General features: G+C 43.6%; 2 protein-coding genes across 2 annotated transcripts; both read left to right on the forward strand.

The window, feature by feature from the left end:
• Positions 1-6001: 6001 nt before the first annotated feature.
• On the forward strand, positions 6002-14403 carry LOC103278130 (zinc finger protein 850). Its single transcript, XM_062969311.1, has 3 exons — positions 6002-6548; positions 10729-12018; positions 13159-14403. The coding sequence occupies exons 2-3, from the start codon at positions 10937-10939 to the stop codon at positions 14033-14035; spliced, it is 1959 nt and encodes a 652-aa protein (XP_062825381.1). The 5' UTR covers positions 6002-6548; positions 10729-10936; the 3' UTR covers positions 14036-14403.
• Positions 14404-20029: 5626 nt separating this feature from the next.
• On the forward strand, positions 20030-23771 carry LOC103278131 (zinc finger protein 436-like). Its single transcript, XM_008105916.3, has 2 exons — positions 20030-20126; positions 21564-23771. Exon 2 carries the CDS (start codon positions 21783-21785, stop codon positions 22797-22799), a length of 1017 nt encoding a protein of 338 aa, XP_008104123.2. The 5' UTR covers positions 20030-20126; positions 21564-21782; the 3' UTR covers positions 22800-23771.
• The last annotated feature ends 991 nt before the right edge of the window (positions 23772-24762 follow it).

The raw sequence follows: 24762 nt of genomic DNA on the forward strand, positions 1-24762 counted from the left end.
TTTGCCCATGCCTGGTATAGACTGTTATTAGTGCCCTCCATCTGATGGAGTGCTACAGTGCAGTTTGCAACCCCTAGTGCCTCTACTCGGAAAGCTGGGGCCCTATGCTTTTTAGTCAAATACCCGAAGAGTCCCAGAAAATGTAATTCAGGATGTGAATAATTCCTTCATCCTGTCACCCCATTTACTCGTCTGCCTTGGAAGAACACTGCTTGCCATTTTTACATGTCAACAGAAGATGGCAGCAGAATAATTCAAGAGAGAGTTAACAATACAGTTACATGAAACAGAAGGTCATAAGAATGTTAGAACCCTATGTTTCTTATAGACCTGTGGAAATTGGTGGAAATTTTACCAATGAGGACATTCTGTAAAATACATCCCAAACATTTCTGATCCCAAGCATTTCAGACATGGAACATTCAACTTGTATCACTTTTCCAGGAGTCTCCCCTGGCACACATGTGTTAAACCATAGGGTAAATCCAACCCTCCGTGCCACTTTATGTGGCCCTCCAGATGCTGGACTACAACTCATCATTAGATATCATGACTAAAACTGATGGGAGTTGTGATACAAGAACACCTGGAAGACTGCAGTTTACTCTGTATAGTCAAGATAGTGCAGTTTGAATTTTGATCCAAGGATTGTGGATATGATGTTCGACTTTGAAATGTCCTTTGACCTTTTCCCAACCTCAGAGCCACAAGTGCTGTTGGGCTGAAGTCCCCATTACCCCCAGCCTGCATGGCAGATAATCAAAAGGGATGGGAGTTGTCATTCAGTAACATCTGAGGATCCAAACAGGGTGCAAACTAAAGAGCACTAACCACTGTGTGTGTGTGTGTGTGTGTGTGTGTATACATAGGTAAAGGTAAAGGTTTCCCCTGACATTAAGTCCAGTCATGTCTGACTCTGGGGGTTGGTACTCATCTCCATTTCTAAGCGGAAGAACCAGCCTTGTCCGCAGACACCTCCAAGGTCATGTAGCCAGCATGTCTGCATGGAATGCCGTTACCTATTGATCTACTCACATTTGCATGTTTTCGAACTGCTAGGTTGACAGAAGCTGGAGCTAACAGCGAGCGCTCACTCCGCTGCCCGGGTTTGAACCTGGGACCGGTTTGCAAGTTCAGCAGCTCAGTGCTTTAACACACTGAGCCACCAAAGGCTCCTATACATATACATATACATATACATATAGTTTGCACTCTGTATCCATGATTCTGTGCTCATGGATTCAATGGATTTTTGAAGGCAGCCATAAGGCTGATGTGGCCCTCAATGAAAATAAACTTGGCATCTCAAAACTGCAGCTCTCCAGCTATTTGGACCTCTAACTCCCAGAATTCCTGGCCATTTAACAAGCTGGCCAAGGCTTCTGGGGATTGGAGGACCAAACAGCTGGAAAGCGCAGTTTGAAAGTGCCCGGTTTAAGTAAACAGAGCATCTCAATGTCTTATTGAAGGCGTTCATGGCCAGAATCAATGGGTTACTGTGAGTTTTTCAGGCTGTATGGTCGTATTCTAGTAGCATTCTCTCCTGACATTTTGCCTGCATCTGGCTGGCATCTTTGGAGGTCTGTTGAAGGTGAGGCAAGTGGAGTGTATATGTCTCTGAAGAATGTTCAGGGTGAAACTCTTCTCTATCTAGAGCAAGAGTGAATGTTGCAATAAACCAGCTTGATTAGCACTGAATGGCCATGAAGCTCACAGCAACTCAGACCTTCTCAAGTTAATTAGTGGAGTGGATTCCCTTTCCTTTGGCTTTGCTGTCGTCGTGTGGTAAAATGATGTAAAGACAAGTGGGAAGGGAAAGCAGAAAGGTAAGAGGCAGAGCAGGAGGAAGGAATGTATTGTTGGAAAAAATGCTCAGCCTGTATAACCTACCATTTCTGCTGGCTCCATGCTCCTGCATTACTCTAGGCAGCCTTCAGCCCAGCTCCTTTGGGCAGCCTTCCTGAGCATGTCTCCAACAGGGCAGCCTAAGAAATAGCTGTTAATCCAGAGCAAGGATGTGTTTTATTTAAACATACAGTAGAGTCTCACTTATCCAACATAAACGGGCCGGCGGAATGTTGGATAAGCGAATATGTTGGATAATAAGGAGGCATTAAGGAAAAGCCTATTAAATATCAAATTAGGTTATGATTTTACAAATGAAGCACCAAAGCATCATGTTAGACAACAAATTTGGCAAAAAAAGTAGTTCAATACGCAGTAATGCTATGTAGTAATTACTGTATTTACGAATTTAGCACCAAAATATCACAATATTTTGAAATCATTGAATACAAAAAAGCGTTGGATAATCCAGAACGTTGGATAAGCGAGTGTTGGATAAGTGAGACTCTACTGTATTTGGAAACTGGTTAGGACCTTTAAAACCTTATATGGTTCAGCTCCTGGATCATTTCTCCCTGTAAGAACCTGTCCAGATCCTGATAGGAGGCCTTTCTCTCAGTCCCACTGCTATCACAAGCTCAGTTGGAGGAGAAGCAAGAGAAGGCCTTTTCAGTTTAATTCTGTTTAAACATTTACTTTTTGTAGCGAGGTGTTAGCTGGCCCTGATTGTTTCCTGTCTGGAAATAATAATAATAATAATAATAATAATAATAATAATAATAATAATAATATGCCAAAAGATCTCAGCCGGCACTTGGAAACAATAGACATTGACAAAATTATGATTTGTCAACTGCAAAAGGCCACCCTACTGGGATCTGCGCTCATCATCCGAAAATACATCACACAGTCCTAAACACTTGGGAAGTGTTCGACTTGTGATTTTGTGACACAACACACCAGACATCACAGTTGTGGAAAAGTTCTGGAACACAACACACCAGACATCACAGTTGTGGAAAAGAAAAAGGTTTAGATCATTGATGTTGCCATCCCAGGTGACAGTCGCATTGACGAAAAACAACAGGAAAAACTCAGGACCTCAAGACTGAACTTCAAAGACTCTGGCAGAAACCAGTGCAGGTGGTCCCGGTGGTGATGGGCACACTGGGTGCCGTGCCAAAAGATCTCAGCCGGCATTTGGAAACAATAGACATTGACAAAATTACGATCTGCTAACTGCAAAAGGCCACCCTGCTGGGATCCGCGCTCATCATCCGAAAATACATCACACAGTCCTAGACACTTGGGAAGTGTTCGACTTGTGATTTTGTGACACAAAATCCAGCATATCTTTCTTGTTTGCTATGTCATACAATGTCATTGTGTCAATAATAATAATAATATTTTTGTATCCCACCTCCATCTCCCCAAAGGGACTCGGAGTGGCTTAAATGGGGACAAGCTTGGTCAACATCATAGAATATAATTTCATTGAAATACATACACTATCATAAAACAGAATAAAACAACAACAGTCATAAAGGGTTGTTGTCTGTTTTCCGGGCTGTATGGCCATGTTCCAGAACATGTTCTGGAACATGGCCATACAGCCCAGAAAACAGACAACAAACCTGTGATCCCAGCCATTAAAGCCTTCGACAACACATTGAAGAATCATAAACAACATAGCAATTGTGATAAAATAAAAACAATCTCAAACCAGCCATCAATGTGCCTGTAATAAAGTCCATTTCTAGGCATAAATTCCCCTCTTTTCTGAGTGTTGTTCTTTATTTTTAAAAAGGTAAAGGTTTCCCCTGACGTTAAGTCCAGTCATGTCTGACTCTGGGGGTTGGTGCTCATCTCCATTTCTAAGCCGAAGAGCCGGCGTTGTCATAGACACCTCCAAGGTTATGTGGCCGGCATGACTGCATGGAGGGCCGTTACCTTCCCGCCGGAGCGGTACCTATTAATCTACTCACATTTGCAACCTTTCAATCTGCAAGTTCAGCAGCTCAGCGCTCTAACACGCTGCACCATCGGGGCTCCCTGTAGCCAATATTGGTATACACTTTATTCAACACATTTGCTCCTCTGGTAACACACTTAACATGCTGATAGAACTGCTTTTAAGTTGGCATGGTTAAAGTCCCCCGCTATAATATGCACAACAACCAGTTGCTTTTTCTGCTGGTTTCAATGACATTATATAAAAATCCTGGAGCTATGTTAGTATCAGGTGGAATGTATATTGCAGTAATGACGACTACACTTACTCCCATGGAAGGTATAAGGGTTTACATTTGACAGTCATATACTACAAATCCTGGGAGCAGTGATAGAGCTTTTGAAACATTTCAAAATGTTGGTGAAACATCTTTCAGACCGGCATCATTTTGCGACACAGTAATTCAGTTTTACTCACAAATCGGAGATTTTTTAAACCTTTATAAGAAATATATTTAAGGAGCCCTCAGTAGCGTAGTGGGTTAAACCACTGCGCTGCTGAATTTACTGACTTAAAGGTTGGCAATTTGAATCTGGGGAGCAGGGGGAGCTCCCGCTGTGAGCCCCAGATTCTGCCAACTTAGCAGTTCGAAACATGCAAATGTGAGTAGATCAATAGGTACCGCTCCGGCGGGAAAGTAACGGCGTTCCATGCAATCATACCGGCCACATGACCTTGGAAGTGTCTACAGACAACGCCGCCTCTTTGGCTTTGAAAGGGAGATGAGCACCAACCTCCAGAGTTGGACACGACTAAACTTAATGTCAGGGGAAAACCTTTGCCTTTACCTAAGAGATACATGTACATAAACTGTAATAACAAAATGTATGAAGACACAACATATGTCATGAAAACGTTTCGTTTATGATTTTTAAAATATATAATTTATTGCTTTTGTCATATGAATGCAAAATGTTTTCATTACGTTTACATGGCACACCTACATATTATAGCTGACACACTAACAGGTGCTTTAACTCTGCTTTAACATGTAAAAAGGCAAACCTACTGAATGCTGTAAATGAGAGCACAATGTTCTATTTTATCATATATGATGGTCTTATAGAAAGACCCTGAAACATTGGACTCAAATGCATATGATGCTGGAAAAAATTGTTAAGTTTACATTCGCAATAAAATTAGAGTTTTATTTGTTAGGAGTACTAGATGATTATCTAATTTGCAAGATTACTACAATATATGATAACCATGGTGGATAATGTTTTATGCCCAGGGATGGGAGGAGCCGACAAAGATTAGCTGAGATATTGATGATCATTATGGAGAAATCTCTGATCAACTTCAACTTTCATTGGCTGCCCCACAAGTGTGGAATGACCAGCTGGAAGGACAGCTAAATGAGCTGTCAGAATTTTAAAAAAACATGTAAAGACCTATCTTTTCTGGCAGGCCTACCCTGACAGTCTTTAAACATAAATTTTAAATGTGTGTCTTTTGTTTGATCTCTGCTTGTGTATTTTAATGCGTATTTTCTAGAGATACAATTTGGTATGTAACTTTTATAGTATTGATTATATAGTATTTATTGACTAGTAGCTGGCCACTTGGAGTGCCTCTGGTGTTGCTATAAGAAGGTCCTCCGTTGTGCATGTGGCAGGGCTCAGGCTGCACTGAAGTAAGCAGTCTGTGGTTTGCTCTTCTCCATACTTGCATGTTGTGGATTGGCTCTGCATCTCATGGTGCCAGAGTGCAGTCTGTTCAGCGCCTTCCAAGTCGCCCAGGAGGGAGTCTCTCATCTGGCATCAGCCACTGATTGAGGTTCTGGGTTTCAGCCTGCCACTTTTGGATTCTCACTTGCTGAGGTGTTCCTGCGAGTATCTCTGTAGATCTTAGAAAACTATTTGATTTAAGGCATCGGCGTGCTGGCTGATATCTGAACAGGGAATGGGCTGGACATGTCACTGCTTTGGTCCTTTCATTGCTAACTGCTACTTCCCAGCTTTGCAGGCTTTGAAGATGCAAAACTTTTCAATGCTAATCAAGGTGAGATTAATTGCAACATTCACTCTTGCCTCAAACAGACAGTTCTTTCTCCCATTGCACAGATATATAAACCCCATTTGCCTAGTTTCCAACAGACCTCACATCCTCTGAGGGTTTTTTTTTTCATGTCAGGAGCAACCAGAGTTGCTTCTGGAGTGAGAGAATTGGCCGTCTGCAAGGACGTTGCCCAGGGGATGCCCGGATGTTTTGATGTTTTTACCATCCTTGTGGGAGGCTTCTCTCATGTCCCCGCATGGAGCTGGAGCTGATAGAGGGAGCTCATCCACACTCTCCCCGGGTGGGATTCGAACCTGGCAGCTTTCAGGTCAGCAACCCAACCTTCAAGTCACGAGGCTTTTATCCCCTAGGCCATCGGAGGCTCCTCTGAGGATGCCTGCCATAGATGTGGGCGAAACGTCAGGAGAGAATGCTTCTGGAGCCCGGAAAACTCTCAGCAAGCAACCCCTTGATTCCGGCCATGAAAGCCTTGGACAACACATTGTGCTTGCATCAGTGGCTGAGATCCAGAAGCAACAGCGGCAGCTGAGGGGGGGGGGGAATATTATGGGATGCCTTTAAGGGAAGGGGAGTCTTCGGTGAGAGGGACCAGCAGGAGAGCAGGAAGGAGCCTTGCGGGAGGAGGAGGAGACAAAGAGGAGAGAAAGCAAGCCTCTTGGCAAGGAAGGAGGTGAGAAGGGGCAGCGTTGGGGGGGGATTGGTCTTGGAGATGGGAGGAGGCCCCATTTATGAAAGTCTCGGACATAGGAAGGGCTGCAAAAGCGTCTTTTTCCTTCAATGCAGAGGCTCCTTTCCGCCTTTGGTGACTCTCCGTCCCTTGCGCCCCTTCCTTCCAAGCAAATCCCCTGCCCTCCTTTCAAAGCGCGCTTCTCCCCGCTTTTGGCCTTTGAGTGCCAGACTCTGGCCAAGGAGGAGGATTCGCCCTGGCTGACTGGCTGATGCTCCTCCGGAAGGAAAGCCCTGTCCCTGGTCCCCCGATGATGCCCCTGCCCGCCTCCTCCTTCTCCTCCTGGAAACGAGGGAGACACGGGCAGAGACCCCTTGGGCCCTGAGAGTTGTACATCTCAGGGGCCTCAGGCCTCGTCAAAGGAGGAACAGTAGCCAGAAAAAAAATCAGGAAGGGTTGAAAATGTATTGGAAAATAACTGCACCCTGTCTCTGGGCAAACTACAGGAAAGGAGATTCCACCTGAATATTAGAACTTCCTCACTGTGAGAGGTGTTCAACAGTGGAACTCTCTGCCCCAGAGTGTGGTGGAGGCTCCTTCTTTGGAGGCTTTTAAGCAGAGGCTAGATGACCATCTGTCAGGGGTGCTTTGAAGGTGATTTTCCTGCTTCTTGGCAGGAGGTTGGACTGGATGGCCCATGAGGTCTCTTCTGGTACTATATCCTTTTGGAAATAAATTGCAATCATCACCTTGTTGAAATGGGAAAAAATTATGTCATATCCTTTTGGCAAATGTGAATCTCCATGAATATGTGGAGAGGAGACCACCTTTTGAAATCCAAGAAAAGGCATGACCTTGTTAGAAGTCAACCCCTTGAACAAGTGATATTCACAAGCATTCGAGTACACGGGTAACTCGGCTGTTAAACTGAAGAACCATGTCTTTGAACTGCCAAGGGCAAAGACATGCTACTACAAATATATATATATTTGGCTAGAAGAGGATGGTTGTTTCTTAAAAGTAGAATTTTTTTCATGTAAGGAGCGGCTTGAGAAACTGCAAGTCACTTGGTGTGAAAGAATTGGCCATCTGCCAGGATGTTGCCCAGGGGATGCCTGGATGTTTGATGTTTTTCCCATCCTTGTGGGAGGCTTCTCTCATGTCCCCACATGGGAAGCTGGAGCTGACAGAGGGAGCTTATCCACGCTTACTCTGGATTTGAACTGACAATCTTCAGGTCAGCAACCCAACCTTCAGGTCAGCAGTCCTGCCAGCACAAGGATTTAACCCAGCGTTTCTCAACCTGGGGGTCGCAAGGGGATCAGAGGGGTCGCCAAAGACCAGTATTTTCTGTTGGTCATGGGGGTTCTGTGTGGGACGTTTGGCCCAATTTGATCATTGGTGGGGTTCAAGGGACTCTGATTGTAGGTGAACTATGAATCCCAGCAACTACAACTCCCAAATGTCAAGGTCTATTTTCTCCAAAGCCCACCAGTGTTCACATTTGGGCATATTGAGTATTCGTGCCAAGTTTGGTCCAGATCCATCATTGTTTGAGTCCACAGGGCTCTTTGGATGTAGGTGAACTACAACTCCAAAACTTCCACCAAACCCTTCCAGTATTTCCTGTTGGCCATGGGAGTTCTGTGTGTCAAGTTTGGTTCAATTCCATTGTTGGTGGAATTCTGAATGCTCTTTGATTGTAGGTGAACTATAAATCCTAGCAACTACAACTTCCAAATGACAAAATCAATCCCCCTCCCACCCCACCAGTCTTCAAATTTGGGCGTATCAGGTTTTTTGTGCCAAATTTGATCCAGTGAATGAAAATACATCCTGCATATCAGATATTTACATTACAATTCATAACAGTAGCAAAATGACAGTTATGAAGTAGCAACAAAAATAATTTTATGGTTGAGGATCACCACAACATGAGAAACTGTATTAAGGGGTTGTGGCATTAGGAAGATTGAGAATCACTGGTTAAACCCATTGTGCCACTGGGGGTTCAAGTTGAAATTGCAGTTGTAATTGTAATTGCAGTTGTAATTGCTCAAAACATATACACTCCTTTTAAAACCTTTTAGTTTAAAATTAATGTATGCATCCAGAGTTAAAAAAACAAAGTCTTCTTTGAAAAATAACATATCTTGTTTACTCATAAACATCTTGTATTAATTCACCATACAGGCATATTTCTTTTTGAAGTTCAGTTGCAGATAGGATGTTGAGCACACAGGGTATCATTCGTAATCAATAGTCCATGGTCTTTGTACTCACTGAAGTCCATAAGCATACTTCTATATGGAAGTCCAAACAGCAACATACATGCATCCACCTCCACTGAGGTCTGATGCAAAAGAAAATACAAGTGTTATTTGGAGAAGGGTGCTTTTTACACCTTATCATACTTACTTGGAGTCTACATTTGGCAGCAATCTTTATGGCCATTGTGGATTAAATTATCTGGTAATTTGTCCAGTAGTCATCAGCACTTGTCATGTCTCATGTGAGAAATACATCATGGCAGTCTCTAGCATGTATAATTATGTAGTCTAAGACAGTGGTTCTCAACCTGTGGGTCCCCAGATGGTTTGGCCTTCACCTTCCAGAAATCCTAACAGCTGATGAACTGGCTGGGATTTCTGGGAGTTGCAGGCCAAAACACCTGGGGACCCACATCTAAGACATCACAGTACTTCCATTATATTTTAATTTTCTGGTGAAAGAGGGTGTTGGTGGTGACAAGATTGTATTCTGCACATTTGATCAGGAGTAGGATACCATTCAAGTTGTTGTTTCCAACCCAATTTTCCCCTTTAGTTCCTGGCCACAGGTCAATTTTTTGCCGAACTCTTGCATTAAATTCATAAGTGTGTCCTTCTTTGGCATCCCAAATAGGATGATATCTAACTGGAAGAATTTTTCCTTGATGTCTTTGTTGGCATCTAATGTGGATGTGTAGGCAGTTATGATAGTAGTCTGCTGGTTTTTGGAAAGATTAACTCAGAGGGATGAGAGTTGTACATCAATGCTTATGGGTGCTTTGGAGAGATGTTTCACCATGTCTTTTCTGATAGTCTTTTGGTGTATTCATCTTTCTCATTCAGGTGCTACATCGGATCTTAGTTAGAATGATTGAATCCATATGCACTGCTCAGGTGCCAATCTGTAGCTAGGGGATTTGGGATTTCATAGTCCTGCCCCCATCACCACTCGGTGATCACCATGTGATTTTTGTTAGTTTGCTTTGTCTTAGAAGACATTTGTGTTCAAATTGTGGATATCGGTGCACAGCAACTAGCCTTCACAGAGAGAGGTTTTGATTCAGTTGCCTGAATAACATGACAATTAGTGGCCTCTCATTTGTTGCAGCCTTTGTCCACCTTCACATCTGCTGTTACGTATACCTTGTTATCATCCACTTCCTCTGCTGTTGAGATCTTGGAGTCTTTCTTCCTCTGGTTCCTCTCCTATAAACCTACATCCATGGGAGACCCTGCTGGGAATACATGACTCTGGGATAACTTTGCTGATAGGTTCACAGACAAACCCCCTCACCCAAAAAATGATAATTTCTCCCTTTATTCCCTTTCTATAGTTTTAGTAGATACGTTGTTTTAGATACAGTCACACATTTCCATCACCAAGTGCCTTTGTTCACTTGTGTTGTCGAAAGCTTTCATGGCCGGAATCACTGGGTTGTTGTGCATTTTCCGGGCTGTATGGCCATGTTCCAGAAATATTCTCCTCTGACGTTTCACTCACATATATGACAGGCATTCTCAGAGGTTGTGAGGAATATTGGAATATAGTTTTCCAATATTATATATAAACCTTCCTTGCTTAGTTTCTCCACACTTCACAACCTCTGAGGATGCCTGCCATAGATGTGGGCGAAACGTCAGGAGAGAATACTTCTGGAACATGGCCATACAGCCCGGAAAACATACAACAATCCAGAAAAGAAAATGCTAACTTCTTTGGCAAGCACTACAGATTGCAACTTTTGTTTTGTAGATGACATGCAAGCCTTCCTTACCCCTGTAGCAGTTAGCCAAAAACTTTGGTATTTCCATTTTCAGCATGACCTATTGAAGGCAGAAAAAGGAGGGAGGGTCTTGGTAGTAAACAAGAGATTTGAGTTTCATTCCTGATCTTTTGCTTCCTTCCTGAACAGGGAAATGACAATTTTGTGGATCCACCTCTGATGTGATGAGAAACACGCTGACATGCAATAGATATTGAGGAATTCAAAAGACAAAAATATCAGGAAATGTAAGGAAACAAAATATAGGAAGAAGAAATTGTCCCAACATGCCAATTTTGCTATATACTTACTTCACCTACAGATAAAAAAAGAAGAGTATACATATCTTGTGGTCGGCATGGAGGAGAAAGCATATAAATGCACTGAATGTGGAAAAAGCTTCACTCAGCATGGAAATCTGAAGATACATGAACGAACTCACACTGGCGAGAAACCCTATAAATGCCAGGAGTGTGGAAAGAGCTTCAGTCAGAAAGGAAGTCTACAATCACATCAAAGAACTCACACTGGGGAGAAACCCTTTTCATGCCTGGAGTGTGGCATGAGCTTCACTCAGCGTGGAAATCTGAAGATACATGAACGAACTCACACTGGCGAGAAATCCTATAAATGCCAGGAGTGTGGAAAGAGCTTCAGTCAGAAAGGAAGTCTGCAATCACATCAAAGAACTCACACTGGGGAGAAACCCTTTTCATGTCTGGAGTGTGGCATGAGCTTCATTCAGCGTGGAACTCTATATTTGCACCAAAAAACTCACATTGGGGATAAACCCTATATATGTCTGGAGTGTGGAATGAGATTCACTCGGAGTGGAAACCTCCATAAACATCAAAGAAGTCACACTGGGGAAAAACCGTATACATGTCCAGAGTGCGGAAAGAGATTTACTCAGAGTGGAAATCTACACAAACATCAAAAAACTCATACTGGGGAGAAACTCTATACATGCCTGGAGTGTGGAAAGAGCTTTGTTGAGAGTGGAAACCTACATAGACATCAAAGAAGTCATACTGGGGAAAGACCCTATTCATGCATAGAATGTGGAAAGAGCTTCACTGACAGTGGAAATCTACTTAAACATCAAAGAATACACACTGGGGAGAAACCCTATACATGCCTGGAATGCGGAAAAAGCTTTTCTGAGAGTGGAAGTCTACAATCACATCAAAGAACTCACACTGGGGTGAAACCCTATAAATGCCCGGAATGTGGAAGGAGCTTCACTCATACTGCAAGTTTACGTTCACATCACAAAACTCACACTGGAGAGAAACCTTATAAGTGCCTGGAGTGTGGAGTGAGCTTCAGTCAGAATTCACATCTCCATAGACATCATAGAACGCACACTGGGGAGAAACCCTATACATGCATGGAGTGCGGAAAGAGCTTCACCTGGAGTCAAAGTGTCAAGGACAGAACGCCACAAGGTTCAAAGTAACAGAGTTTATTAGATTACAGAACTCAAAAATGCCCGTAAAACACAAGGGCCAGGCAGTTTTTGCCTTTAGGAGCAAAAAGGGACAAAAGTAAATGTTCAAAAGATAAACCGGATTAAACCGGAGTTTAATCCGGGTAAAAACAAAACTGCTTGCTTCAGCCTGGGTATAAACGAAACGAAAGCCAAAGAACAAAAGATACAAAGAATGCAACTAATTGGCAGCAGATTCCTCTCTGCTGCCAACACTGTGCTTAGAGTAACTTGCGTCGCTCCCCCACACACACAGCAGACAGGATCTCCAACACGAGTAAATCAGCCAAGGATTGTAGCAGTTGAGTAGACCAGTTCCGTTCCGTAGATCAAAGCCAGAAGCAGACGTTTGTAGTTTTTCCAAGTCCAAGAAGGGGGGAAGACAAGCCGTGGTCAGTTCAGTCCGAGTTCTCAAAGCAGGAGATGGCGTCCGTCAAGAAGACGACGGAAGGTCAAGCTAATAAGAGTAAGCACAGGTTTGCACAAACAAATGCCCACACAATCCCTCCCGCCGTCTGACCCTGGATTCCAATCAACTTACGTCTCAGCACAGGAAAGCACACAAGTCTTCAGGGAAGCGTCCCACACACACACGGATCCCAAGCGTTTGCCCAGATTACCTTGCCCAACGCAATTTGCAATTGCTCTCAAGCCCCATTTTATGCCAGTTACAAATCTTCATCACTGTCAGCTGTCCTCCTTAACCCGGGCGTTTCCTCATCACTTTCCTCGTCAGAGCTGGAACACCTCTGACTGCGCCCAGCAGCATCTCCAGCTGTGGATCCCGTCCCATCCCTCCAGCTAAGCCATGGGTCTAATCCTGAAGGTCCCCATTCATCTTCTGCCCCATCATGGCCAGTGGCACCCAATTCCTCCCTTACCCGAGTCCAATCCATCTCATCCTCCTCTGAGCTAACCAGCCCCTCCTCCATTCTCTCCGTAAACCCTTCGAAAGACTCCTCGTCAGATGGTGCTGCAAATATGTCTCGCAGTCTTTTTCTCTCTCGCTCCTCGAGAGTATCTGACTCTCGAGGAGTCTTACGCCCACGTCTGTCAGTAACAGAGCCATGAGGCTCAATCATAACACAAAGTCTACATTCACATGAAAGAACCCACACTGGGGAGAAACCCTATACATGCATGGAGTGTGGAAAGAGTTTTAATGAAAGTGGAACTCTACAAAAGCATCGCAGAACCCATACTGGGGAGAAACCCTATAAATGTCTTGACTGCGGAAAGAGCTTCACTCACACTGCAAGTCTACGTTCACATCATAAAATTCACACTGGGGAGAAACCTTATACATGCATGGAGTGTGGGATGAGTTTCAGTCAGAATTCACATCTGCATTCACACCTTAGAACCCACACGGGGGAGAAACCATATGCATGCCTGCAATGTGGAATGAGCTTCAGTCAGAATTCACATTTGCATAGACATCAGAGAACTCATACTGGGGAGAAACCTTATATATGTCTGGAATGTGGAAAGAGCTTTACTCACTCTGCAAGTCTACATTCACATCACAAAACTCACACTGGGGAGAAACCTTATATGTGCCTGGAGTGTGGAATGAGTTTCAGCCAGAATTCACATCTACATTCACATCATAGAACACACACTGGAGAAAAACCTTATACATGCCTGGAGTGTGGAGTGAGCTTCAGTCAGAATTCACATCTCCATAGACATCATCGAACTCACACTGGGGAGAAACCTTATACATGCCTGGAGTGTGGAAAGAGTTTCAGTGACAGTGGACATCTACATTCGCATCATAAAACCCACACTGGGGAGAAACCTTATACGTGCCTGGAGTGTGGAATGAGCTTCAGTCAGAATTCACATCTCCATAGACATCAAAGAACTCACACCAGAGAGAAATCCTTTACATGCACGGAGTGTGGAAAGAGTTTTGTTTCGAGTCAAGGTTTACATTCACATGCAAGAACCCACACTGGGGAGTAACTCTATACATGCCTGGAGTGTGGAAAGATCTCCACTAAGAGTGAGGGTCTACATTCATAAAGTAGAACTCACATTGGAGGGAAGGGTGGTACAGTGTTCCCTCGCTTATCGCAAGGGTTCCGTTCCAGGACCTAAGTAGTAATCCGCGAAATAGGTGCACTATTTTAATTTTAATATTTATTTATTATTTTAATTTTTATGTGGCCTTTCTCCCCCTTGCAAGCCCCGGGGAGCTAGTGAACCCTTCCCTACCGGTTCCTGCTGGACCCTTGCTCCGGGCCTGTCATGTTGCTCTGACTGCTTCCCTGCAGCCAGGGAAGAAAGAACGCTGCTCCAGCCAGATGAGTGAGCGAGGGAGGGTGGATGAGAGAGTGAAGGCCGGCGGCAGCAGCAAAAGCCTGGAAGAGGCAGGAAGGTCTGGTTTCTGCCTCCGCTCCAGCCAGGCCACGCCGGGAAACGTGGAGGACTCGGAAGAGGTGGCAGAGCGGAGGCAGAAGTCGGACCTGGTTGCCTCTTCAAGGTTTTTGCTGCCACTGCTGGCCTTCACTCTCTCACCACCCTCCCTTGCTCACTCATCCGGCTGGAGCAGCATTTCTTTGTCAGAGTAATTGCAGCGCAGCAGTAGTTGGAGGGAATCAGTGGAACGCAGAACGAAGAGACATCAGAGACGATGGTAAAACTATATACAAAGTTTTATTGTAAGCAGTAATAATAAAGACAAACAGACTTGAAGACGAAAGACGAACACAGGACTTGACTCTCACTCTAGGCAGACAGCACTCGACTCAAATCAGAACTGAATGCAATCAGTAATCCACACACACTTGTGTCTGAATACTCCCTGTTCCAGCCACACATCAAGGTCATCACAGCTTCTTAACAATTAACTCTTTCCAGACTATAGTCCACTCTGGATGATGCAATCAGTATGCAATACAGGCAAGACACAAATTGCATTTAAACACTACCAATACACAAATCCCACATTAGCATTCTTCCCTGGCTGCAGGGAAGCAGCCAGAGCAACGTGACGGGCCCAGAGCAAGGGCCCAGCAGGTGCTGATAGGGAAGGGTTCACTAGCTCCCCGGGGCTTGCAAGCAGGAAAAAGCTCACATAACAATTAAAATAATGTTTAAATATACCCCCGTTTCCCCACGAAACAGCAAGTCCGCAAAAAGTGGACCACGAAGTAGTGGAGGAACACTGTATTTGACACCAGAGAGAGACTCTTGAGACAGAGCTTTTGAAACATTTCATGTAGTGAGACATTTTTCAGACATGTATTTTTTCGCAATACAGTAATTCAATCTTACTCGCAAACCAAATGTTAAACCAACCCTACATAAAAGATGCATATACATAAATTGTAGTAACAAAGTATATGAGAACACAATCATGATGAAAAACTTTTATTTATAGTGTTTAAAATATATGATTTACTACTTATTTCAAATAGACTCAAAATCAGGGTTGTGACCAGCGCCTTCCAGCACTCCTTCCTGCCATTGGCATTTTCCCTTCTATGAAGAAGACCCAGAGACAGGCGAGCAAAGCAGTGGGGGTCAAGCAGATGTCTCTCCAGCCAGCTAAGGAGATCTTGTCTTCCAGCCCCATTTTTCTCATGGCCCTCTAACTCAAAAGAAAAGGAGAGAGGGCATGGGTGAAGCAAGGATGAGGAACCAGTTGGAGGCATTGCAGGAAAATTGATTCCATCTAAACACAATGAATATTTTTTGATATTAAAAGCTGTTCAGCAGTGGAATATGCATCCTTGGGTGTCTTTTCTGGAGCTTTTCAAGCAGGGGTTGGATAGCCATCTGTCGGGAGGGCTGAAATGTGGTTGAACTGAATGGCTCCAATGAGGACTGAAATGGGATTGGACTGATGTGGGCAGCCTTCTGTTTGCTTGCTCATTGGGCTAGACTATAGCCATCACTCCACCTTTTGCAATCTTTGTCATCCATCAGAGCAGCTCTCTGAATACACTGGGCCAGTACAGAGGCACATGTCTCATAGTTTGGACACTGGCGCCCAGAATTGGTCCCAGGTTGGATCCCCAGGTGAGGTCTGGCCAAAGCAAGATGGGGGAACAATGGGATTTCTCTCCTGCTTGGGTCATCCTCTCCCATCCTGACCTTCCCCACAAGGTCTTATGGAGGAGCATTATTGCCTGGGAGGAGAAGCAACATAAAACACACAGCCACCATCCCAGTGAAAGTGTGCAGCAGTCTCTCTCTAACCAAAGCCTCCTGGTTTTGGGGTCTTATCAAAGAAGAAGTCAGGAAGGTACTGATGGATGGTGGCCAAGTGTTCCTTGCAGGCTGCTGTGCTCCTGAAAGTCTCTGGGGTAGCCCTCCACCAAATGCTGCCAGAGAAAAAGAGTCATAGTTGGCCAGGGTATTCCTGGAGGGCACAAGTGTCATGTAATAAGTCCTGATATCAGGGCTGAGGATTAAATAAACAGTAGTAAAGTACGCCAAAGGCCATAGTTTGTTAATAAAGAAATTTAAAGTTTTAGCTTTTTGAAAGTTCAGCCAAGAATTGCAAAACACAAACTGATATAACTATGAGCTATTGTCAAAGTCAACAGTAATTAGTGAAGGCAAGCTGAGAAGTATAGAGTCAGGTCAACTTTGATGTTTTATACTGTTTTTTATCAAGGGCATTGAATTGTTACCAACACTGTGAATCGCCCTGAGTACCCTTCGGGGTTGAGAAGGGCATTATATAAATACTGCAAATAAATAAGTACACAAATAAATAATAACTTTATTCTTATATTCCATCCCATCTCCCCAAAGGGACTCGGGGCGGCTTACATGGAGAACAAGCCCAGTGAAACAAAAATTAAAATACAACATCATAAAGTACATGTACATAAAATACATAAAAACATGTAAACCATCATTAAAACATAACAACTGATACCAGTAGCCGAGCCCACTAGATATGGTCAGGGCTAAAAGGCAGGCCAGGTCTTGTGCAATATACCCCAGGGGCAGGGTTGGTGATAAAGTGCAAAAGGCTAGACATTAAGTAGGGCTTGAAAGGCCAAGTTAAAATGTTAAACCGATTAGTGAAAGGCACATTGGAAGAACCACGTTTTCGAATCTTTCCGGAAGGTGGCCAAGGTGGGCGCTAAACTTGTGTCTCTGGGGAGGAAGTTCCAGAGCCGGGGGGCCACCACTGAGAAGGCCCTCTCCCTTGTCCATGCCAACTGCACTTGTGACGGAGGTGGGAGCGAGAGAAGGGCCAGCAGATCTTAAGGCTCATGCAAGTTCAAAGCAAAAAATGTGATCGCAAAGATATGCTGAACCCAAAATGTTTAGGGCTTTGTAGGTTATAACCAGCACCTTGAATTGGGACTAGAAACTAATTGGCAGCCAGTGGAGCTGTTTTAATAGGGGAGTTGTCCGCTCCCTATAATTCGCTCCAGTTAACAACCTGGCCATCGATCGTTGTACCACTTCTAGTTTCCAGGCCATCTCCAAGGGCAGCCCCACATAGAGAGCATTACAGTAATCCAATCTGGAGGTAACTAAAGCATGGACCACCGTGGCCAAATCAGACTTCTCGAGGTACGCTTGCAGTTGGCGCCGAATCTCAGAAAAGCGGAGAGGGCTCCCCACAAAGCCTTCTTCCTCCTGGCACTCCATCCCCTCTGGACTCACATTTTTGGGAAGCAAATGGAATAAATTGGTCCCAATCGCAGAGCAGCAGAGGGGGTCAGGGGCAGGGAAGGGGAGGGAAGCACAGGCATATGTGTTTGTCTGACAAACTTGTGAATATAGGTATATAATAATAATAATAATAATAATAATAATAATAATAATAATAATTCCAAAAATACATCACACAGTCCTAAACGCTTGGGAAGTGTTCGACTTGTGATTTTGTGATACGAAATCCAGCATGTCTATCTTGTTTGCTGTGTCATACAACAAAATAATAATAATACAACAGGAAAAACTCAGCCATTATAAGGATCTCAAGATTGAACTGCAAAGGTTCTGGCATAAACCAGTACAGGTGGTCCCGGTGGTAATCGGCACACTGGGTGCCATGGCAAAAGATCTCAGCCGGCATTTGGAAACAACAAACATTGACAAAATTACGATCTATCAACTGCAAAAGGGATCTGCACACATCGTCCAAAAATACATCACACAGTGTTGGGAAGTGTTCGAAATCCAGCATATAGATATCATTGCTGTGTCATACTATGTATTTGTGTCAATAACAACAACAACAACAACAACAACAACAACAACAACAACAACAACAGTTTTATTTTTCTATCATGCCTCCATCTCCCCGCAGAGACTTGGGGTGACTTACACAGGTCCAAACCCAAAAATAAGTAAAAAGCAAAGTAAAATACATTTAAAACAGCAAATTCAACAGATAAAACACATTAAAAGCAAATAATGCAATATAATGACAGCAAAGACCAGGTTAAAACATAGGGTAATAACACAGGTATCTGTTGGTGTGCCTTGTATGGTGTTATTGTTAAATGTTTTTCTTTTGTTATACTATCTGGATAATTTGTTCTGCTGTTGTAGTTTCTAGTTTTCTGTTTTTATACCTCCTTCCCTGTATAGATACATAGTTTGGTTTCTGTATCACTTTGGCAGAGCCCAGTTCTTGGAGGTTTTCCTGGCAAAGGCCCCTCCACATCAATTGCTAATATGGAGAGGCAACAGCCGCGGCCTCACAGTCTGCTCCAGCCTTTGCCTGGAGAGGGACTATTCTCTCTGGGATCCCTTTTGGCTGAGTAGGATTATCTTCCCAAGGTAGAGTCTGGTCAGTAGAATCTTTAATTGATTCTACTGACCTCTTGTCAGTAGGTCTTTAATTGACCATGAAGAGTGAGTTGCTGTGAGTTTTCCGGACTGTATGGCCATGTTCCTGAAGCATTCTTTCTTGACATTACACCCACATCTATGGCAGCAGCCTCAGAAGTTTGTGAGGTCTGTTGGAAACTAGGCAAGTGGGGTTTATATATCTGTGGAATGTTTGGGGTGGGAGAAGGGACTCTTGTCTGCTTGAGGCAGGTGTGAATGTTGCAATTGGCCACCTTGATTCACATTGAATAGCCTTTCAGCTTCAAAGTCTGGTTGCTTACTGCCTGGAGGAATCAATCAACATGAGCTAATACCTCCCAACAAAGGATTCCCCCAAACAATCCTTTTTTAGATGGTTAACTGTCCCTGATTTATTCATGCCTGGAATTCCCCTGTTTTCAGAGTGTTGTTCTTTATTTGCAGTCCTGATTTTAGAGTTTTTAAAATACGGGTTGCCAGATTTTGTTCATTTTCATAGTTTAGTCCTTTCTGTTGAAATTGTTCACATGCCTGTGGATTTCAACGCCTTCTCTGTATAGTCTGATATGGTGGTTGTTAGAGTGATCTAAAATCAGGTCAGTAAAGAAAGAACACCACTTGGAAAACAGAGGAATTCCAGACATGAATCAATCAGGGCCAGCTAACACCTCCCAACAAAGGATTCCCCAGGCAGTGAGCAGCCAGGCTTTGAAGCTGCAAGGCCATTCAATGCTAATCAAGCTGGCCAATTGCAACATTCACACTTACCTCAGGCAGACAAGAGTTCTTTCTCCCACTCTAGACATTATTCCACAGATCTATAAACCTCACTTGCCTAGTTTCCAACAGACCTCACAACCTCTGAGGATGCCACCCATAGATGTGGGCGAAACGTCAGAAGAGAATGCTTCTGGAGCCTGGAAAACTCACAGCAACCTAGTGATTCCGGCCATGAAAGCCTTCGACAACTCATAGTCCCGGGAATGATTTGCTTGATGCTCCTTCTTCGTCTTGGCTCATTTTTCCCTTTCGCCCTCTGTTCCTGACTCTTTGAAATCCATGGCACTGTTGGTAATAGCTGACTGAGCTCCAATGAAGGAGGACTATTATGGGATGCCATGGGAAATCTGTGCTTGTGGGGAGAGGAAAGGGTTAAAAGGAAGGGAAGGAGGGGACTTTCAGTCAGAGAAAAGCTCCGGCAAATGCTTCCGCCTTTGACATATTTGGGAGAAGAAAATCTGGGGAGGAGGAAGGAAGGAAAGAGGTAAGGAAGGAAAGAAAGAGGAAGAGGAGGAGGAGGAGGAGGGAAGCTATTCCTAGAGATGAGAGGGAACCCCATGGATTCAATCCCGGCAGGAAAAAGAAAGACCTCCCACTATATCAACGAAGATATGGTGACCTAGGGGATAAAAGCCTCGTGGCTTGAAGGTCGGGTTGCTGACCTGAAGGCTGCCAGGTTCAAATCCCACCCGGGGAGAGCGCGGATGAGCTCCCTCTATCAGCTCCAGCTCCATGCGGGGACATGAGAGAAGCCTCCCACAAGGATGGTAAAACATCAAAACATCCGGGCGTCCCCTGGGCAGCGTCCTTGCAGACGGCCAATTCTCTCACACCAGAAGCAACTCCGGTTGCTCCTGACACGGAAAAAAACCCGAAGATATGCTGTCCTCACTCTGTCCCTTGGCCTCTTTGTGCTCTTCTTGGAAAGGAAAGACACAGGGTTGTTGTGTGTTTTTCGGGTTGTCTGGCCATGTTCCAGAAATATTCTCTCCTGACGTTTCGCCCACATCTATGGCAGGCATTCTCAGAGGTTGTGAGGTATATGGGGAAACTAGGCAAGGAAGGTTTATCTATCTGTGGAAGTTCTGGGTGGGGAAAGTAACTCTTGTCTATTGGAGGCCAGTGTGAATGTTGTAATTAATCACTTTGATTAGCATTAAATGGCCTTCCAACCTTCATGTCCTGGCCTAGGGGCATCCTTTGTTCAGAGTCGTTAGCTGTCCCTGATTTATTCATGTCTGGAATTCTTCTGTTTACATAGTATTGTTCCTTATTTACTGTTCTGATTTTGGATTTTTAAAAAAATGCTGGTAGCCAGATTTTGTTCATTTTCATGGTTTCCTCCTTTCTGTTGAAGTTGTCCACATGCTTGTGGATTTAAATGGCTTCTCTGTGTAGTCTGACATGATAGTTGTTGGAGTGGTTCAGCATTTCTGTTTTCTCAAATAATATACTGTGTCCAGGTTGTGCCAACACTATGAAAACAGAAGAATTCCAGACATAATCAATCAGGGGCAGCTAACGGAATCATTTTTGTCTGTCTGCCTGTCTGCCTGCCTTTTATTCCTTTAGCCACATTTGAAATCGGCACAATTCAATCAATGTGGCTCACAAATATTAGAAGATCCCCTTCCTTCCTTCCTTCCTTCCTTCCTTCCTTCCTTCCTTCCTTCCTTCCTTCCTTCCTTCCTTCCTTCCTTCGGTCTTTTTTTCTTTTTTTTCTTTCTGGATCTATCTCTTCTTGTTTATGGATCTATGATGATTTTGCTGCAATCAGTGTGTGCCCTTGAGACCCTCCACACCTGCATATTTTTGGTATTTCCATTTTCAAGATGATCCATGAAGGAAAAAGAGAATAATCTTGAAGATAAAGAAGGTTCAAGACTGATTTAATTCTTTGCTTCCTTTTTTTTTTGACCAGGGAAATTAATTCTATGAAGCCATTTCTACCATGATGAGAAACAAACCAGCATCTAGTGGATATTGTGAAATTTGGAGACCAAAAGTGCAATAAGGAAAAGAAAAGAGAAACAATCCCCTCAAGGTGCTGATCTAGCTAAACTCTTAAACTCACTTTGGATCAGAAAAAAAGAATAGTCAAGCACCCATATTGCAGTTAAACATATAGATCATTCTCAACATGGAGGAGAAAGAATATAAATGTACTGAATGTGGAAAGAGCTTTAATCAGCATGGACATCTGCAATTACATGAAAGAACTCACACTGGGGAGAAACCCTATGAATGCCTGGAGTGTGGAAAGAGCTTCACTCAGAATGGGCATCTACATAAACATCAAAGAACTCACACTGGAGAGAAACCCTACAAATGCATGGAATGTGGAATGAGGTTCACTGACCGTGGGCATCTACAAAGACATCAGAAAATTCACACTGGGGAAAAACCCTATGAATGCCTGGAGTGTGGAAAGAGCTTCACTGTGAATGAACATCTACAATCACATCAAAGAACCCACACTGGGGAGAAACCCTTTACATGCCTGGAGTGTGGAAAAAGCTTCACTCAGAATGGACATTTACATAAACATAAAAAAACTCACACTGGAGAGAAACCCTATAAATGCATGGAATGTGCAAAGATCTTCGCTGACAGTGGACATCTACAAAGACATCATAGAATTCACACTGGAGAGAAACCCCATAAATGCCTGGAGTGTGGAAAGAGCTTCACAGTGAATGAACATCTACATTCACATCAAAGAACTCACACTGGGGAGAGACCCTATATATGCCTGGAGTGCGGACAGAGCTTCAGTCAGAATTCACATCTATATAAACATCAGGTAACTCACACTGGGGAGAGACCCTATAAGTGCATGGAGTGTGGAATGAGTTTCACACAGAGCGGAAGTCTACATAGACATCAAAGGATTCACACAGGGGAGAAGCCTTATAAGTGCATTGAATGTGAAATGAGGTTTACTCAGAGTGGAGATCTATATTTACACCAAAGAACTCACACAGGGGAGAAACCCTATACATGTAAGGAGTGTGGAATGAGTTTCACTTACAGTGGACATCTATACACACATCAAAGGACTCACACTGGAGAGAAACCCTATACATGCCCTGAGTGTGGAAAGAGCTTTGCTCGTAGTGGAAATCTACATAGACATCAAAGAACTCACAATAGGTAGAAACCCTATAGATGGCTAAAGTGTGAAAGGAGCTTCTATCATAGCCAGCTCTGATAGCAAGGATGAGGTGTGACTGGAAGGACCAGCGAGGAAGTGGAGGTCAGCAGCTCCCAGCAGTCACCTCGCCATAGCTCAGCCTTCAGCAGTAACAACAACAACAATTTTATTTTTATACCTCACCCCATCTCCCCGAAGGGACTTGGGGCGGCTTACATGGGGCCAAGCCCAGTCAACAACAATAAAACAGAGCAATAAAACAGATCAAATAACAATAAAAACAAGTCATAAAAATCATTACCCAGAGGTCTGAGCAATCACTAAACAGAGGTCTGAGCAAGCTGGGCCAAATACATCAGGACCAATTAATGAGGTTTTAAATATGCTCCCACCTTTGTAATGCAGAAAAAAGTGTATAGAGTTTCTCAGGTGTGCAAGATTAGCAGAGAAAGAAACATTCAACATGCAACACACCAGTGCCTTAAATGAAGAAATAGTTTTCTAAGATCTACAGAAGTATTCGCAGGGACACATCAGCAAGCGAAAGTCCAAAAGTGGCAGGCTAAAACACGGAATCCCAATCAGTGACTGACGCCGGATGAGAGACTCCCTCCTGGGAACACAGAAGACTGGGCGACTTGGAAGGCGCTGAACAGACTGCACTCTGGCACCACGAGATGCAGAGCCAACCTTAAGAAATGGGGCTACGAAGTGGAGTCCATGACATGCGAGTGTGGAGAAGAGCAAACCACAGGCCACCTACTACAATGCGGTCTGAGCCCTGCTACATGCACAATGGAGGACCTTCTTACAGCAACACCAGAGGCACTCCCAAGTGGCCAGCTTCTGGTCAAAGGACACTTCATATAATGCCAAGTTTTTTTTTAACATTGCTTGTGTTTTCAAATACTTTGCAACTTGTACCCTTGGTTCGCTTCTGACATGATAAATAAATAAAGCTTAGATGTTAGGATAGTAAGGCTTGGTCTGAAGTCTTGTGGCAATTGTTTCCTGACTCTGCTTCTCTTTGGATGCTTAGCATTTCAGACCTTGGTTATCATTTGTTCCTGACCTGACCAATTTTCCAGCTTAACTTTAGTAATTGAACTTTGGACCACAGAATTGGCTTACCCTTATCAGTTGTTGCTTAGACTTTGTGCTTTGATTCTGGGTTGTTCATATTCTGCATGTCAGACTACACAGAAAAGCCATTGAAATCCACAAGCACGTGGACAATTTCAACAGAAAGGAGGAAGCCATGAAAATGAACAAAATCTGGCCACTAGTATTTTAAAAAACCCTCTAGAATCAGGACAGTAAATAAAGAGCAACACTCAAAAAACAGCAGTAATTCCAGGCAGGAAACAATCAAGGCCAGCTAAAACCTCCCAACAAAGGATTCCCCCAGGCTTTGAAGCAGCCAGGCTTTGAAGCTGCAAGACTATTCAGGCTAATATGATATATGCAGAGGCAAAGCTATATATGCAAAAGTTTACTATTTTCTGGGTTATGGTCCCTTCACCATTAGAAAATGAATAAGGATTTAGGTAGACGACAACTCCCCTGATCATCTGTCCTCGCTATTAAACTGCACCAGTAACAACAACAACAACTCTTTATTGATTAGTCAGTTTTGACCATATCAAAACATGTAAAACATACAAAACGTACACCCTTACCCATACATACAGTAAAATCATGTAAAACAGTAAAACCATGTAAAAAGAAGGCATCCTGGCTTACTAGCCTACCAACCCACTCCTTGGTAGTTGTGCAAGTACAGAATAAAAAGATTAAAATTAAGATTAATTATTCCCTTAAGATAAGGTTTAAGCGGGGACAAGGGTAAGTAAAACTAGTGGCTTGTCCATAGTAAAATTTAAATTTGGGTTTTGTTATTGGCATTATTATCACAGCTGTCCGCTTCCATCTTCTCGCGGATGGCCAGCGCTTTTTGTGTAAAAAG

Source organism: Anolis carolinensis, chromosome 2, assembly GCF_035594765.1.
Source record: "Anolis carolinensis isolate JA03-04 chromosome 2, rAnoCar3.1.pri, whole genome shotgun sequence".
NCBI lineage: Eukaryota > Metazoa > Chordata > Lepidosauria > Squamata > Dactyloidae > Anolis > Anolis carolinensis.

Coding starts and splice junctions, on each gene's coding strand:
- LOC103278130 (XM_062969311.1), top strand. CDS start 10,937: ATGGAGGAGAAAGCATATAAATGCACTGAATGTGGAAAAAGCTTCACT. Junction 12,019..13,158: donor CAAAGTGTCAAGGACAGAAC/GCCACAAGGTTC, acceptor CATAACACAAAG/TCTACATTCACATGAAAGAA.
- LOC103278131 (XM_008105916.3), top strand. CDS start 21,783: ATGGAGGAGAAAGAATATAAATGTACTGAATGTGGAAAGAGCTTTAAT.